Genomic DNA, 18,259 nt, shown 5'->3' with positions numbered 1-18,259 from the left:
AAAAAAGACAGTTACGTTGTATTTCTAACCGCAAACCAGGATGTTGCGCGGATCCGCAGATATAACCGCACACGCGCACACCTCTAGTTATTATTTCTGAAGAGGCAGATCTTTCGGCGACGCTGAAAGTGTCCTAGGTGTTATGAATAAAAGTCCATATATACTGTATTGCCACTCGTGCAGTCTTCGCTCTCAGCATAGAAACGTAAACATACGTATACTGTACATTTCAAAGGATACATTCCATTACGTTTTCGTTTTTGTTGATGAAACAACGTCTCATTCGTTTCCAGCATTCCAAACCCTTTTTGTTGCAGGGATGTCAATGGACGAATGGCTGATATAGGGAAACATAAGAATAGGAAATGACCATCAGAATGGGGCTGCCATTTTGCAAAGACAAAGGTAGGTAAGCATGTTCTGCGGTCTTTTTGTTATAGGAAAATTTATTGACGGTAACAACATAGAACATACAACACACCCGAGACATACCATACAACATGCAGTCTTTTGGCGGCAAAATTGCAAAAGAGACGGTGCACGGAGTGGCTTGAAACGAAGTATGAAAGTGAGGTATAGAGCTGTAGACACTTTTTAATAGTACCATTCGCATTTTTTAGCTTATGCTTAGTATGATTATGTTTATTCTTAGCTTCAGCTTATCTTTTTATGTGACATCTGTGTCTCTGAACAATAATACCACAGGGCACTTAAAAGTGAGGTTCGGTAGATAAATGATAACCAGAAATGAAAAAGGGGGAGCTTTTCGAATAGGAGTTGTAGGTCCGTACTTGGAGCAGGCACTTACTCCAGAACTCTTTCTGCTAAATCTAGACACTAATAAATGTCAGATAAGGTTTACAGCTCAATAAGGTGGCCATAACACCAGTATTCTTAAGGAAGCACAGCGTGCGGGTTCTCTAAGCAGTTTGGCCAATTGCTCAACACTTTCACTGCTCATCGAACAGTCAACTGTCTATAGGAGGAGCACGACACACTTCGTGAATCGACGGCTAAAACTAGCGCCTACATGCACTCTACCAGAAGCTCTACATAAGCTTGCTGGAATGCAGATGTGACAATTAAACGTATCAGCCGCGTGTATCTTACAAAAAGTGTGGTCGTTTCAGAGGAACGTTGACTAGATTGCCCCTTAGGACCATGGTATCCTGGTAGGTGGAGTGTGTGGCCGATTCGCCCCGCTTAGCCACATAGGTAGCTTACCATATACCCTCACACAGTGCCGAGCATGACTTTTTGTATTGTGCTTCGCGAAGTATTTTTCACGAGAAGGTTTTCTTTCGCTTTCTGGTCTGCCTGTTCGCTTCCACGAATGCCACCACTTCTCGGAACCCACTGCAGCTGAACAATATTTCCTTTTTCTGAACCTGAATGAAACGCTCGAATGACATTGTTGACGATTGGTCCTATAGGCTGGTTACCGTTGTCAGAGCGCAAAGCGCATTGAGACCAGACTAAGAGTCCAAGAAAATAGCGCATAATGATGGCGTTGCTATTGATGCTATGCGGTGGAAGGCATATTCGATTACGCACGATTAATGACGTCCCATGTAACAGGCGGATCGCATGACGTCTCGCCGCATACTTCCGTGATGCGTCCGGGAATATGTTGGATGATTGATTCGCTGACATCTGACCACACTTGTGCCGAAATACTACAAGCGACTACTCTTATCGTTGAAATTCGTCATTGAACGACGTCAGCTGCCAAACAGTTGTGGTTACACTCAGTGTCCCGCCTTGTAAAAGAAAAGACGCATACAACTTGTTCTCTATCGTGCTATATGTCAGGCCTTTCTAATACGTCTGCAAAGTAAACTTTCCTTTCTTCACCAATCTCCGCTGCCGTCGCGTTGTTTTTTACCGTTAGGCTCACCCAAGACCCGTTGGAGGGAGACCAACAATCGCCGCTGAGGAGAAGCCTACCGTCAGGCCACTCCACCAACAAGTGGGCCGCTCAGCCCAACGGACCGTGTTGTGGCGAGCGAGAGCGGGGAACAGGTGTAAGAAGAACGCAAAGATGCGACGATAGAGCATGCGCACTCGCTGTCGGGATGCCCCTTTCTTCCCTCCCCCTTCTCTATTTCTCAAGGACGGGATGGTGAGCAAGCAAGAGAAGAGCAAGTTGAGGATTCTCCAGCGGTTCCGTTCAGTAGAGATCTTGCGTGCTCCTCCGAAGCATAGCGCTCACCACGGTATCGTCCACTGAGGAACTTGAACATTCAGCCCGGCATCGACTCCTTCGGTGATCTACGCCCTTTAAAGCAGTGACAGTTTGTTTCTGGGTGATACCAAGCCTTCAGTGTCGTCTGGCACGGATTTATCGGTAGTGATTGATACGGAATTTCCTTCGAGGTAAGTCAGTGAGCGAATGTCCCTGATGTACTGGGGGACAGTCTTGGGTTCGAAGCGGCATTGTTCCATAGGGCCGTGTGTTCGCAGGCGTTTCTCAGGAACATTGGTTGCCTCAACAATTTTCCTGGGAGCGCTCGCGAAAATGCACGTGCTCTCCATCGCAATTGTTCGTGTGGTAACTTCTAATCATAACCCTGTGCTCGAAGCGCAACCTCGAGCGAGTGTGGTGCCGGTTCTCAACTGGCGCTCTGGGAGGAGTATTAGGGGGTACATCACGTGAGTTATTTGTGAAGAGGGTAATATTGCTTAGATTCCGTGTATAAACGGGTACGACGAGGATGGCACGAAGGTGACAATAGGGACCGAAACTATTCAATTAATTATTACTATGTTAGATAGTATTTATATGTTCCTTCTATACTGCGCAACATAACCTCGCCCACCTACGATATATGTGTCTCGAAGTACCGCCGTTCCATGTTTTATGTATAGGAGGGGGCATACGTTATCCATAACGCCGGATATGCGGCATCCGGTGCCAAATTTTATCCCAGCACACATTTTTTGTTTCCTCACTGGATAATTCAGCTGCGCATGAGAATCTTCACAAGGCCAACTGGAGATGGCCTGTTTGCTATGTTCGTACGCATATGCAACACCTATACGAGTCACGAAATGTAACAATCAGAGAATAGCTTGTATAGTGCTTTTCCTTTTGCAAGTCGAGGTGGTCCCACACAGGCGGCACTCCGCGGAGTGTCCAGTACGGCCGGAGTGCCGGCATCTCACTTTTCCCTTCGTATTCCTCATTGTTTTGTTGCAAAACAATAGGAACTAACTGCTTGCCACGCATTGAACGCACATTCCTTCAGATGTTAGATGCAGATATTGTCTAATATTATCTATCTCCCATACCTCCATCCCGTGTGTGAAGATTCCCGACGCTGAATGTCATACGGCCCTGTTGCCTCGCTCTTCGATTTAATCTATTCAAAGTACACGGCAATTGCTGAAGGGTAGCAATGCGCAGAAATTAAGAATCTTACCCTGCCCACATAAGAGAAGGTATCTTTACACCCAATAAATGGAATGTTGTCGCCAAAGCCGTTTGTGGGAAGTGACGCATTTCTTATGTATTGTCATTCCGGCAGCGATATAAAGGATAAAATATATAACAACACATTCATCAGAGTGCGCATTTTTTGAGCTCCCGACTACATCTCATTACCAGGGGCGGCGCAACGTGCTGAATTCAGAGCGACCCCAGATCCGAACCGGAGCCCTCCTCTATGCCCCACCGCCACCACCAACTCATGCCCGGGTCCCAAGAATTCGAGGCAGTCTGAATGACAAAAATGAGGAATTTACTAGGGAATACTCTTTGGAATTCACGGGGAAGAAATGTATTCCTGCCCTCCACCGTTTGACCGCCCGCGCTAGCGACGATTAGGCATGATGGAGCTGTGCTTACAACATCCGACTGTTTTCTGTGGCGGCTTTTCCGAAGGCGATCACCCCGGACGAGAACCATAGAGCCTGGAATTGTATGCGCCGCGTTGTGGGGTGAAGCTTTCGATTCTATACAGCTCATGGCACACATGAGACTGAGAGTTGTGTAGAACACCCCGGAGCCCGTGAACACTTTCAGGTCATGTCGTCGTTAGTTCTACGGCATCAATCGACAGAGCCTTGACAATGCCGGCAATTTGATCGGTTCAGGAAAAGGGTTTATGGCATTTTATTCGCATGCGGCACCTGAGATAACACTTTGGCGCCTCACCTCCATGGGAATTTTGCGCCCCATTCATAAATTCAGGGGATCTACAGTACCCCCGGTAACCCCCCCCCCTTCCGCCGCCCCTTGCCATCACGTCCCTATCTGACTATCATATCCACAAGTTAAAGCGACAACTATGACTTAACAACTACTTTTCAGTTTACCTTTCAGAAATCTTTCCTCTCCAAAACAGTTGAGGATACCTCCTTCTCGAACATATTGCCCTCATCACTGATCTCGATCGCTTTAAAACATCACTTCTCCAATGCTTATACTCTAGCCTGACCAGCTCACAGTTGCTGTTGTCTCCTCATACCCCCACTTTTTCTTACATGGAGAATTGTGTGTATTCTATGTTGTTGTTCATCTATTCTATTCGAGGTATTCAATGTCCCTAGGCAATGTCATTTGCTGTTCGTTTGAACGAAGCACTAAGACAATAATAATTAGTGACTTGACGTCACCAGACAACTGTTATCATGAGCATCGACACAGGGGTCGTTCCATGGATTAATTTTTCTCCACCTTAGGATCGTTAACGTGCACTCAAATTTCAGTGTACAGCCCCCCCCCCCCCGCGTATTTAACGCCCCTGACTGTGGTCGACGCATCTAGGCGCTTTCCCAGGGTTCGAACCCGCGACCTTGGCATCAGCAGATGGACGCGTTGCAGACTGATTTACCCAAGCCCATAAAAGAGAAATTAAGGGTGACAAAGCGGTATACCAGGAGTTACGCTTCCAAACTGTTTTGATAAGGAGAGGTAATGTATCAGGTGGTTTATCTTAGCAACGCAGTGATCGCATCGCTCTGCTCCTTCGAAATGCATGCACGCGAAATTGAAGCGTAAACATATTTCCCACAGTCTCAAAGGCAGTGCCTCACAACTCAGATACGAAGCGATGGCATGCTGCTGTTTTCGTGCTGTTAACGGGACATTACGTATTACCGTTATTAGCATTTGCATCCGTCGCGTGAAGATCCAAAGGCGTTGCACCCCCGACTCGTGAGGGCGTATCGACCGCAAAACGGCGTGAAGGTCGACGGACAGTCCGTCGCCATGTTCGCGGTTGCGCTCCGTGCATCCGCTGGGAAAACGTTGGCGTCAGAACGCGAAAAAACGTTTCACTTCCTAAACAAACGACACGGAGGAAGTCTCTCGGAACCTCGTCGCCTCAGTGAGAGACATGAATAAGACGTATCACTTTTACCCGACTCACGGCTGGGTGCGCTTGCATTTTGCATGTGTGGGAGACCAATATGTACAGGAGGCGGTTTATGATACGGATCACGGGAGCGTGGTGCTTCGGGTGCTTCATTCCGTGTCATTTTTTTTATTATTATTATTATTATACCGTGTTAGTGCCGCGAAGCAACTGTGGCTGTGAGCGGCGTACAGACGTGGACAGATGGAGAGAGGATAGCAGGAAGGAGTGGGTGGGAGGCAGGGGCGTTAGTATGCGCCCTGGGCCGACTTCAGGGGGACCTGGGCCGACATCCGTCTGGAAAGTCTTCGGAAAACCTATTCCGTGTCAGTGTAAGGACGCGTCACTGTAGATGCGTCAATTTGCTCCCCAGAAATGGATAATGATGTCGAATTGCACTTGTCCGTTTTCGAAAATGTTGCGACAGCTATTTGTTTGCTGGTACATAGGACTGGTAATTTATTATGGGATCGCTAAATAGCAAGCGAGCTGGTGGCTAGAATACATGATGTAAAAAGTGACATGTAAAAAAAATGTAACGGTGAATAGCAAATTGTAAAAAGAAAAAAAAATCCGTCTGTTCAAGCACGCTTACGGTGGAGAGGCGTCACCACCAGATTTCTGGATGGGTGTGTATTTCGCGAGGGGAAAAAAAAAGGAGGGGGATTAAGGAAGGAAATCACGGAGTGGAACACAGCTTGCCGATAGACGGCTGGTCAGTCACCGAGTACTTTCTTGGTGTCAAGGAGGACCGTTCACCGTATCTGCCCACTGCACTCCGTAGTAGCACTACACTGCTTGTATCGTCCGCAAGTGAGCAGAATGTGTTCGGTGTCCTCTGGGGATCTGGATTGAGTGCAGTTTGGTGAGGAGGCTATCCAGACACGGTGTAGGAACGCGATGATTCCACGTCCACTTCCAAGGGTCCACTCTCCACTGAAGGTAACCTACATGTGAGGTGTTAATCTATCCTGTGGAGCAGTAGACGTCGATTCCATCACGTTCTACCAATCACTTTATCAGTCAGTTAAGAAAAACAGCAGGAAAACGACAGAAAAGCGCCTGATTTACCGACATACAGTAATTTCTTGAGTGCAAAGCTGAGGTAAAGACCATCGAGTTCACGGTATCCGACAGGAGATATCGCAAGTAGCTCAACTACAACCAGAAATAATCAGCACCGTTCATGAAGATGCGTCGTGAGCTATTTCACCGTTATCACGCAATGTACGTTATTATGAAAGACCAGTCGCAAAAGATGCTCTGGGAAAGAGGTACTTAACGGAAAAAGCCGCTGCGCCCCCGTCTTCAACCTTGGCATTGAAAAAAAGTTTCCTCTCCACGTTTCAAAGAAGTGTATCAAAATGTCCGCCTCGCACAGAATCTCTGTAGGTAAGCGTGTCCTGGGACAGTACGACAACTGGAACGAGAGCGATGGTTATCTCTGTCGTTAAGACCAATTCAGGTAAAAATGCGGTTGGCAGACGGCAATCAATTTTACGGTCGACTGGTCGCACGCACGCATTGACGCACAGGTGGACGATGGAATATTTGAATGAAAGGCGACCTTTATTCGATATGGCTTTCCAGATATAAAATGATGCACTGTCGCACGCGGGAAGTTGGGCCTGTTCCTGAAATGTCGAGGCGCGTCCCATCCTAATTTTGTATTGTTCCGCATGCGCACGTATGTAGGAGTGCGTATAGAACCAATCTAGTATTGTCGGCTTAACAGTGGTTTTGTAGGCCCCCAGAACTCCTGCCCGTAATGAAAACAAAAATTGAAGGGATCGTTACGCAATTGTAACGCGATTCTCAGCGTCAGCTGTGTGTAAATCAAGGTTTGATGGTTGTTATAATGCAATGGCGATCGCTGGCGATCTCGAGATGCGATTACACACCGATCAACTGTAGAGGAGATGGTCTTCCTCCGCACGAGTCCTGACCGGCGGTGATGGAATGTCCCAGCGGGCAGATACTCTTGGCCTCACGCTAGGACGATGCCGGTAGAACTGACTGGCTGGCGCGTCGTCGTTGTCTATGGCAGCAGCAGATAGGCCGCCACAGACGACGACGAGGACGGCGACGTTATCTTTTCGCATAGCTTTTTGCATTACGGGTCACGTGATCCCCGTGCGTCTTCTGGACGTCAATATCAAAAAGTACGTGGCCCGTTAAAGGAGTACTGGGTATTTCATGGCATCATTGCCTCAGTCTTAGCGAAATTTTATTTTCTCAAAGTATATAGGGGCCGTGTTTTTTCTTCTCCCATCATCATCATCATCGTACTCGTCGCCGCCTCCCTGTCTCAGGTTTTCGTTGGGTTTTCTGGCGAACTTCCCATACAGATCAGTTCCCTCCGAAGTCGTCCCAGGGCGCGTTCTATCCCCCCTGTCTTCCTTTCCCACTGTCTTGTCTCCACCTGTCACGAAAACCGTGAGAGAGAGAGAGAGAGAATATAAAAAGGCGATAAAGACGAGACGGATTGGTTGGGGGCGGAAGGGGCACTGGGGAGACGCTGGGAAGGGTGGCGCGTAGCTCGAAGGGCGACAGGATGTGGACCAACACTATATGGGTGCGAAGGGAGTAACCTGGAAAAAAGAAATGCGAATGATGTGCCGTAAGTAGTGTGACGATTGCAGGGTGCCCACTTCCGCCGTTCTCGCGTTGGCAGCCAATGCTGTGACAGTTGGGCGTCGCTCGTGACTTATCGAAGCGACCTGTGCTCCGGAGTCGGTCGAGGCGGGAAAGAAATCGTGCGCGACAGAGCGGATCGCCACCACAACCATTGAAGCCTCGGGGTATCTTTACGGATGCTCAAATGTCATCTCACAGAGTGACCAGTATTGCGCGCTTTCGACTCCTTCAGGTCGGAGAAAAACGTCGTCTGGGGTGGTCTTCTAGTTGGCACCCGAAAAAAATGATGAGGGAGAAGAAGAAGAAGAGAGAGAGAGAGCAAGAAAAAAAAAAGAACGTTGAACAAAAAATTGCGCAAGGGACATACTGGGGACTCATCTTATGCCAAAGTGTAGTGTTTACATGAATCTAAAAAAAAACCTAATCTAAAAAAAAAAAAAAACAGGAATGGGCGTATAATGTTCCTCCTCTTCCCTAGTTTCCTTTTAAATATATGCGAATCTTTAGTGAACCACCACTGGACCTTGGGTCCGTCATCCCCTAAAAAGTACTAAATCAAAAAGCAATGAAATCGCTCATCATAAAGAAAACCAAAGTAGGCGAATAACCATCTGAGATTCCAATCCAGATTAGACCGTTACTTTTGTTTTTCTCGACGATAGTATATTCCTTTTCTCGTCCGCGAGTTAAGCTACGTTCTACTTTCTATCCGCGAGGGAAAAAAAAAAAAAAAACAAGAAAAGAAAACAGAGAAATGTACTATGGAAATATTGCAGGCGTCCAAAGAGCCAAACAACGGCGGGATGGAAACGAGATCTGTCTCAGATGAGCTCTCCTCTCTGCTTATACGCGACCACCTGTTCGTAATATCCGTTGCGCGTAACACGTGACGATGAAGAAGTATAACAATCGTAAAACTATGATGACGTAAAATGAGAGCGCGCCGAGGCGACGATAAACAAATTAAATCTTTAGAGCCTGACGACGGATGCGGGAAGGTCATCCCGTAGAGTAATTGTATCAAAGAACAATGGCGGCCGTAAGTGGTTCATTTCACGTGAATGGGCTCTTTGTTTGCGTGGTCCTGAATAGGAGGATAAGATATTTCGAAACCTGAATAGAGTAACCCAAGAAGTGTGATCGGGTGTCACGTAGTCTTTCAAGAGAGGTCGCGGGTACCTTAAAAAAAGAAAGAAAGGAAATAGTATCGTTCTAGATGTTCTGTCATATCTCTCAGAGAGATCTGTCAATATAGAAGCCAGGAGCAAGACAGCAGGTCTTCCATTCCACTGTCGTTAACATATCCTGTGTTGGTTTTACAGCAAATATCCCTCGATAGGGTCACGGACATCCTTGAACAGTAGTCGAAGGTCAAAATATGATCGCATTTCAACGTACACAACTACTTCGGATTGATATCGATCTTGCGAAGGGCCTCCCCGTGGTAAGATGTCCCACTCTTGTCATGAGTGAAGAAGTCTACGTCATTGTTACTAGAGCTTAGAAGGGCTGTGCGCGGCCTCTACAACTTGTTGAGGTAAGCGTGCCGTAAAGGTGGCTATAATATGACGTTCCGAGAGAAAAATACTCGGGGGGTTATTGCGTGTACCTGTATGACGCTACGTCGAAGGAATAGGCCTCTCAACACGTTTCAAGTGTTGAAATAGAGGTGCTTACGGTGGATTCAAAGACGCATCTTCCATATTCGAAGCACGAAACAAACGTTTGCGCAATCGAAGTTGTTCATGCGGAGGGCGACTTAACACGGAGCAGCTTAGGAGGGATTAGGCATTCCGCATTGTCAGTATACTCACTGGGTATCATGAAGTTTACTAGACCTACTATATGGGCGCGTTCCGTTGGGTTTTGGTTTGGTTTGGTTGAAAAAAAACTAAAATGGAGATTTTGGCCTCACTAATGTGAGGCCCGCAACTCCACATCACTTGCACCAGTTACTTTGGTGGAAAACTCCTTGAATGATGATGCCAATGAAGGTGAGCAGGAAGATGGCGATGATGATGCTAATGATGATGGTTAGGGGTGGGGGTGATTGCGACAGAAAGAAAGTACACACACACTGAGATGTCACAGAACGCGCAAACACGCAACACGCAAACAGTCGAACAGCAAAACCCACAAAACACACATAGGCTCAAAACTTGTTGTCTGCATCAATGTCCCGGAAAAATTTCACTATGGCGGAGAACGTTCCGTTGGGGATAAAGTGCTGTATTTAATATCATGCGAACGAGCACGTATGTCAAGCGCTACCTCAGACACATTATGTTCCGTTGGGGATAAAGTGTCTGACGTAGCGCTTGACATACATGCTCGTTCGCATGATTATAAATACAGCACTCGTGTCGTTAAAAAGAAAAGAAAATACGATGTGTATGCTCATATGGATGAAAATATGGCGGTTCTAAAATATTTGCACGAATAAGCATCGTCAATACTTTATATCCACTTTTCATGTCCGCACTAAAAAAGAAGCGAAAGCAGTTTCGAAACGTTACGATGTTCTTTCTTCAGCCGAATGTAACGCCTTATTACGCTCTGCATGAAATGAAAGGTGCAAGCACGCATTTATATTGTCCCTAGTCCGGGTGATCACATTTCCGTGCGATTCATGTCCTCAGTTGTTTCGTAGACTACAACTTGTGAAATATTCACAAGAAAGAGAGAGAGAAGACAGAAAAGAAGGGTGATACAATTATAATCATAACGTTACTGCCAATATCTTGGATTTGACAAGCACGTACTATACCCTTAGAGCCATCAGAACAGAAAAAGGGCAGCTCTCTTTTACAAAGCTTCGACATCCGAGAGCCGGACGTGAAAGCTGACGGGACCTTCGAATGACGACATGTCTGAAGCGCAATCAAAACTTAACTGTAATACCATAAAACATTCAAATAATACTTCATGCCCTGCATATCTCTTACAACAGACTCCTCAAACCTCACACCGGTGAGTCTAATATATCCCATCACCTCGTCCATCTTGTCTATCCCGAAACCACTTACGACGACTCAGCAGGCGACCTATGGATGGGTGTAAGCCCCGCTACTATGTTTCCTGTCCGTGCCTTGGCTGTTAGAAAAGTGATTATACCTCGACAGTACCTCCTGCCACGCGAAACACTACAGGTGCCCGACGTGTCGCTGCACTGCACAGGATGCCTCCACCCTCGTGGAACAACACACATTTGTTTCCCTCGTCGTGTCATCCGTAACGTCTCGTTGCTTCCCAGCCGGAAAAGTCGACACGACTTTTCGCTGAACGACGCTAAACGTATGGTTGTGATCGGGGCAAGGAGTTCGATATTTGCATCTGAATCATTGTGCAACGGCCCACACGCGACGTGCCCCGCTATAGTATAGGAGGACATTGGGTGGAACGGAGACAGATAGTGCAACGTTTAATATGTGGATATGATGTCCCAAGTGGAGCCGGGGGGTAGGGGGGTGTCGATGTAGCTTGCTGCTGTTGGCCGCACTCAAGTGGGCATCGTCACGACTATAGCAAAAAAAATAAAAAATAAAAAGAAAATAGGGGAAAGTGGGAGAGGGGAGTTGAGGACTTCAAAGTGATGCATAGGCAGGATGACCAATACTGATGGGAGGGAGGCACAGTGTAGGTGAGAGGTGCTCTAGAGTGGTCTTTCCGCTATAGGCCCGTTTCTTGAAGAAACCGCACGAGGCCGCGAGTTTTTGAAAGCCGTTCCGCACAAGAACTTTCGGGGAAGAGGACGTCCGTCAGTATGCCAGGCCTGGCGTGGGGAAGATGAGTTTCCCGCATAGTATGGTATGCACGGCATTCTGTCAGGATATGCGCGATAGTCTCCGGATGATTACAGTGTCCGCAACTGGAGTACTCCCTGGAGCCGATCTTGAACAGTTGCGAGTTCGTGAACGCAGATCTCGTGCGTAATCGATGGAGCATTGTCTGCATACCACGGGAAAGACCTTTCGTGGGAAGAGAGGGTCGGTGATTCTGCATGATGTCCTGTATGCCAGGATGACGCACCTCAACTAGCTGTTTGACGACCAGGTGCCTGTCATTGTCGGCCGGGACTGGTAAGGATGGACTGCAGCTGTGGTGTGCTGAGGAAGCTAGCTGGTCCGCTCGTTCGTTGCCTCTGATGCCGACATGAGACGGGATCCATTGGAGCGTAAGCTCACCTCCGGTTAGCCTATATGCTGGGCACACGACCTCCTTATACATCGGGCTGGGATGCTACCACACATGGGGTTCATCACGTTGTTGAGGACACTTCTGGAGTCCGTAAGCAAAACGGCCTTAGTTATTCCGGTGACTTGAACCGCAGCAGCTGCGTGTAACAAGGCCTGCGTGTAACTTCGTGTTCGTGGTCGTGTGTGTGTGTGTGTCTGTCCCTTCGTGTTCCCTAGTCTCGGGGTTTTTTACATTATGCATCATCTTCACCAGCTCGCTTGCTTCCTAGCCATTTTTTCATTGTCAAGGCCAGGAGTTCGGCCGTCGTAGATGAGATTGGGTAACGAACTGATTTCCCTTGCCGGACCGGTGTAGGCTACTTAGCATGGACGAATGATGTTCTATCCGGTTTAGACAGATTGCAGATTTGACCACCACGCGCGCTGGTCGGTTCCCGCGAGTCCTTTGCCGCATTTTTGGGTGTCGCAAAACAAATTGGCCTCGTACGAGAGCATCGGCATGTGCGTGATTTGGTTTTCAATGTGGCGCGCAATTTCGTGCGGTTCATGGGACATCAGGGTGACCTGATGTCATACATATTTGGAGGTAGCCGTTTCTTTCCACGATTCTCGAGGTATAACAGAGGTTCGAACTTTGGAAGTTTTCACGTGACAAAATTTGCGGGTTGCTTATCTTTCCCAATTTCTCGCCATGTTTAGAGCTTTCGGGGAGATTTGACAGGACAAAGTGATTTGGTAGCGTTTACTGGAAGAGAGATGAATGGTTTAAAATGAACAAGAAAGACAGGGCAGTTGCCAGTGCCACAATGACTCTAGTGCCATTTTATACGCAGCGACACGGGCTCGAGGCAGCATACAAATCCGTTTACCTCTGCGTATAGTTGGTTCGTTAAAAACAACAAACAAAAATACGCAGAGCTATAGGTTTGTGTATAGTATTTAGATGCTTGTTCCTTTATTCAAAGCAAGCCCATAGTAACTCTACAAAAAGTATTCTACAGGGGCATGGAAAAGATGCTGTTTGCACCAATTGAAATTAATTATCGAAGATACACGGATCAGCTTTCCAGTCACGAGATATAGTGTAAAGTGGAGAAAATGAAATATATAAAACTTTCATGGCAAAGTCGCTGATAATTCTAAGGATCCAGAAATTACCTCCGCCCTCTATAAGGAAATTCATGCACTGCATGTTGTATGGTAGTGTCTCGCGTTAGTTTTGTGTTGTATGTCTTTACCGTCAATAAATTTTCCCTATAACAATTCATCGCCAGGGTAGTGCAAGGGAAGCATCTCCATCATGCCATAAATTTGCGCCTCAGCAGCCCCCCCCCCCCCCTCAACCCCTCCCCAGATAGCGATGATCAGTCTCAGACGTGACGTCTCAACGTGACCTTCACAGGCATACGAATAATGTGTGAGTGACGTTTTCATTCCACCAGCGAATCAGTACCTCTTTGATTGATCTCGACCTGAGACCTGTTTCTTGTCCTCTATACTGGGTTGCCGACGGATTGAGGCAGCTTGAGGGCAGCAGTCTGACGACCTGCGATACCAAAACTAAGAGGATCATTTCTGTATCTCCGCAGCTTTTACCGGTAAGCCGAGGAGCTTACGTGATTCATCCTTCCCACAAGGAGCAGGTTTTATGCTATATGTGGAGGCTAAAAATTTAGAGAACCTAGTTAATTTCGAGAAACAGTCATTTTTCTCGGGCGTGTGGAAGTATCCTACGCGTTGCAAGTCTAATAACGATGAAACTGCGTGATAGGCTTCTCGCGGCACAGGCTGAACAAATGACATTATCGTCTAATGCCATTAAGGTTCCGAATGGCATTATCCACGAAGGTCGTGCGACACGTCAGTTTGTAATGTCATTAAACGCCATGACGCCAATGCCGCCCCTTTGGCGCCCCGTTCTTTGGCTTTTGTCAGCGAAAATTTTAAACTCCAGCTTTTCCCTTCGTCAAAGAATACTCGTGTAACCTCATATTATGAACTAATCTTGTCCTGCACGGTACAAAGTGGTTTTATGCAAGAGTAAAATTGTTACTGTGCGCAGACAATGAGAGCGACAGTAGGCATTTCATGCTCGAGTGAGTCCTGGCGATCTCATTAAGCAGAAACTGCTCAGAAACTGCAGAAATGCTCATTAAGCATTTATCAGACAAATGTAATTAAGTATCTCCTTCTGGCCCCGCATGGATGACTTAAGACATAAGCACTTAATGCCATTTTTCGTGCCCGTGTGGCCCATCCTAACTTGGGTAATATATCCTATAGATAGACAGTCAATCACTTTCAGGAAATCTATAAAGTTTTTTTTTTTAACAAAAATCATCTAGAGCGTACACGCACGTCTCTCTTCTGCGAAGAGAAGCGACTGAAAACAGGTCTACCTATATTATCCAACCGAAAACAAAAATGTTAAGAAGAAATACCAAAATAGATTTAATTGAATTAGTTTGTGCCGGTTACTCGCGAGCTTTGTAACTAATATACCGTCAAAAGCTTGTTTCTTTCCGATCTTTTGACTCGGAATGCAAACATTAGGTCGATACAGGTAACTATAGGTACTCTGGCCTCGCAAGAAGATCAACAGAGGCTGAAGTCGCATCACTTTGCAGACATTTCGTCTGGAATTATACGTGGTACGTGTATCCATACCCGAGTCAATGTCATGAGCGTTTTCCTCTTGCCGTAAAGGAAACGATCGTACACTACTGCGAAGTGGCAGGAAAGAAACAAGATGCAACTCCAGCGAAAATATCTTTGCAAGCGTGAAATAACTTCTAACGTGATGGCTTACAAACGTGTGAGAACACGCCAAGGCCATCGTACGGGTGCGGCGGCATTTGAAGGGTCCAAAGGCGCTTTGAAACAACGACAGCAGAAGCTTCGACTATGCGCTGAGAGTGGGCAGCAAGTACAAGAGAAGTTGACGTCAGGGTCGATGAACACAACTCAGCTAATTTACAAAGGTATGCACGCGAGAACGTCTTCAGAGTCAGGGGGAAGCCTTGACCACCCCGTGTGATTCGCACATCATATACACTCTCGCTACAAGGCTATGATTTTCGCAGGGGATGGCTAATGTCATTCCTGTCAGTTTCGTTTTTACGCGAGGCACCCATAAGGTACGTATATCGGCGAATATGGGTTTTTCGTGCTTAGGGGTTCCCACTTTTGGCTGAAAATGACGCTTGAATAGGAGCCGAGAACCTCCTCTAATGGTGTTTTCAGACATGTTCATTGCGTGCATCTGTGAGTTTTGTCCCTTTTATGCGGCGGAGAAGAACCGTGCAACTGAAATGTGACGTGCTGCTCGGGTTTGAGCTCGATGGCCATTCTTACAAATCTGAAGAATTATAGTCTGACCTGTGGTCAACGAAAGGTTTTCTTGAGGCTAGCACAGGCAAGTGACCATCTGTCGTATTGCATATGTACGCTTCGCGTTATCTTGCACACTGACAAGAAGAAATGAGGACCAAATCGTTATGTCAGGCGTGCAAATTCACACTGAGAGTATAGTGTTCCACAGTGTAGGTGTAGAACGAAATAAGATGAAAACGAGAAAGATGTAAGTGCTTGTCATCGGACACAAGTATGAAGTGAAGGAGAAGAAAAACAAATGTTTTCTTGTCTGATCGTCTGCGCTTGGTCTTTACCGGCATACACGGAAAGCATGCCGCCAAATGCGCGTGGCTGGACTCCCGCGCTTCATCGAGTGTAGTGAGCTGCCGACACACGTGGGGCAATTCGGTATTCCGTCTCATTTTTCTCCGTTCGTCAAGGCAAACAGACTGCGTACTTACCCATTACTCGATTAGCCTCTCACAAAAATGTCCGTCCCGTGCACGCAACCCCTGTGCTCTGTGACATCGTTCGAAAAGTGAGACAAAGCAATGCAGCACCCACTATACGATGGTTTGTCAGCGGCACGAGGATTCAATTAAAGACCATCGTACGGTGTACGTACGACCTAGACCTAGCTTTTCTGCCGGTTCCTCCAAAACAAAGCACATGAGTGGGTGAATACAATCGGGCTGACCATCTCACCGTGCGACGAGATAATTACAAGTGCGCTCATGTACGACATTGCGTGAAGACAAATTCCGGCCCGTGGCGCATAAGTAGTGACGCATAAGTAGCGGCGCATAAGTAAATGAAAGTCTTGCGTGGAACCGGCGTGGTCGCATAGTTATTCGAGCGCGCACGGGCAAAAAAGAGAGCCGCATGTGAATGTGCAGGCGGCGCGAGAGCACAGTATGGCACGGTCTGCCAATCTCCCTGTTTAGGATAACATCGCAATCAACCTTTTTCTTGATATGTGTGGTGTGCCGTTTGTATGGCGAGCACGCGGAAAAGTTGTGCGGCACATTTTGTAAGAACACATATGTTTTGGTGGCCGGATAGCCGGTGCCGCCAAGTGGAAAAGCTCCTGGGGCGTGGAAAATAAAGTGGCTCCGTTAGACGCTGCGCGTAGACGTTTCACGGTGTTAAGCTTCGAATTATTGCTGCAACAACGCTCGACACTGACATATATGTGAGACAGAGTTAGTATGTAATATATGTGCCAGTCATTATACTTGTATATTGCCAGTATACTTGACAGTCATTATACGGGTATTATACTTGTTTGTCGGTCTGATATACATAACGAGACTGTATCTACAAAAAAGTTGGGCTGCGCTAATAATTATTTTTAAAGAGGTAGCGAATAATTATATAACCGAACCAAACGTGCATCCAGCACACATACGAATATACAGCATGTATTCGGGATATGTGCATACGGATCCTCATTTAGAGCAGTAATCACTTTGTTTGACATCGTCTCTTCTGGCGTTTTTGGACTTACGAGTGGCAGCTTCGGAACTATTTGAAAATATTCCCTTTGGAAGAGACATCGCTTCAATTTGAAATCCGAATATAGAACGTATCCACAGCCTTACCAAAAAAAAAACAAAAAAAAACAGACAAATGTCCGACTGGGCCGTTGGTACTGCATGCTACTCAAAGCGCTACAAGAACACAAAGAAGACACACAGAGATAGCGTCATCTGTGTGTTCTTTGCGTTCTGTTAACGCTTTTAGGAGTTTGCAAAAAATCCTGAGAAATATCGTCTCTAACGGAGAGGCGACTGCCATTACGTTATTTAGCGCAGTTATGCAGTTATGTGATCGTATAAAACTCCCCATTCATCATCTCACAATAAAGTTGTTGTTGTTGATCGTATAAAGCTGGCTCTTCGATAATCAACTGGTTAGCTCTTTATTGTGCTCCTCGCACGCTTATTAATATACCAGAAAATTAGGTCCGTAGCGGGGGGGGGGGGGGGGCAATCGGTTTCCTCCTATACGTATTTGGAACGGTATAAGCTAACCACCAGGATGACACCTGAATGATATTAAACTGCTAATGAATGGTTCTTGTGACTGAGATACGCATTAGAAAGATGTAGTTCCCACCCTCCAGCTGTATTCAGAGCATAGGTGGGGAGTAACGCGTTACAAAGTAGTGCGTTACCGGTAACGCGTTACATTCGAGTAGTGAAATATGGTAACGCGTTACATTTGGGAGAAAAGTAACGAGTAACGTAACGTCACTACATTTTTGCTAACTAACGCGTAACGGCGTTATGCGTTACTGCGTGTTCGGGAACATTGGTTCATCGTCTAAACTTGAAAGCTTGAGCGAGGATATAGTGCCTGCAGAATACGGGAAAATCCCCGATTTTTTCTATTCATCTTCAACAATGAGAAGAAGGTCACACCGGCACCCACGAAGAACGCAAAAGAAAGGCTATTGACCTACACTGCTTGAGATGTCACCTTTTTTTTATCAACTCTGTTTTGTTTTGTTCACCTATGTTTACCACACTCCCTCTGGTATTTTTCGGACGAATGGGGCAAAAGCGACAGAAAAATAGCCACTGCCCTCTGAACAAGTAACAAAGTACCAAGGAATTGGCTATTTCGATTTTTACTATGGGAGATAAAAGGTCACCATCTCTATCAACCTTCACAAGGAGCACCACTGTTCATTAGGCGTCCTCTCAGACAAAC

The 18,259-nt window shown here is 46.6% G+C and overlaps 1 protein-coding gene across 1 annotated transcript in view; it reads left to right on the top strand.

Moving 5' to 3' along the window:
- Nucleotides 1–316: 316 nt before the first annotated feature.
- The window catches only part of LOC135377480 (low-density lipoprotein receptor-related protein 1B-like), a 72,059-nt gene continuing 54,116 nt past the window's right edge, over nt 317–18,259 (top strand). The window contains exon 1 of the mRNA XM_064609905.1: nt 317–405. Within this exon, the coding sequence (XP_064465975.1) occupies nt 366–405 (40 nt within the window). The 5' untranslated portion in view covers nt 317–365. The remainder of the gene's footprint in view (nt 406–18,259) is intronic.

The sequence above is a fragment of the Ornithodoros turicata genome, chromosome 1 (assembly GCF_037126465.1).
Source record: "Ornithodoros turicata isolate Travis chromosome 1, ASM3712646v1, whole genome shotgun sequence".
NCBI classification, from domain to species: Eukaryota; Metazoa; Arthropoda; class Arachnida; order Ixodida; family Argasidae; genus Ornithodoros; species Ornithodoros turicata.
This window is presented reverse-complemented; position numbering and strand designations above follow the sequence as displayed.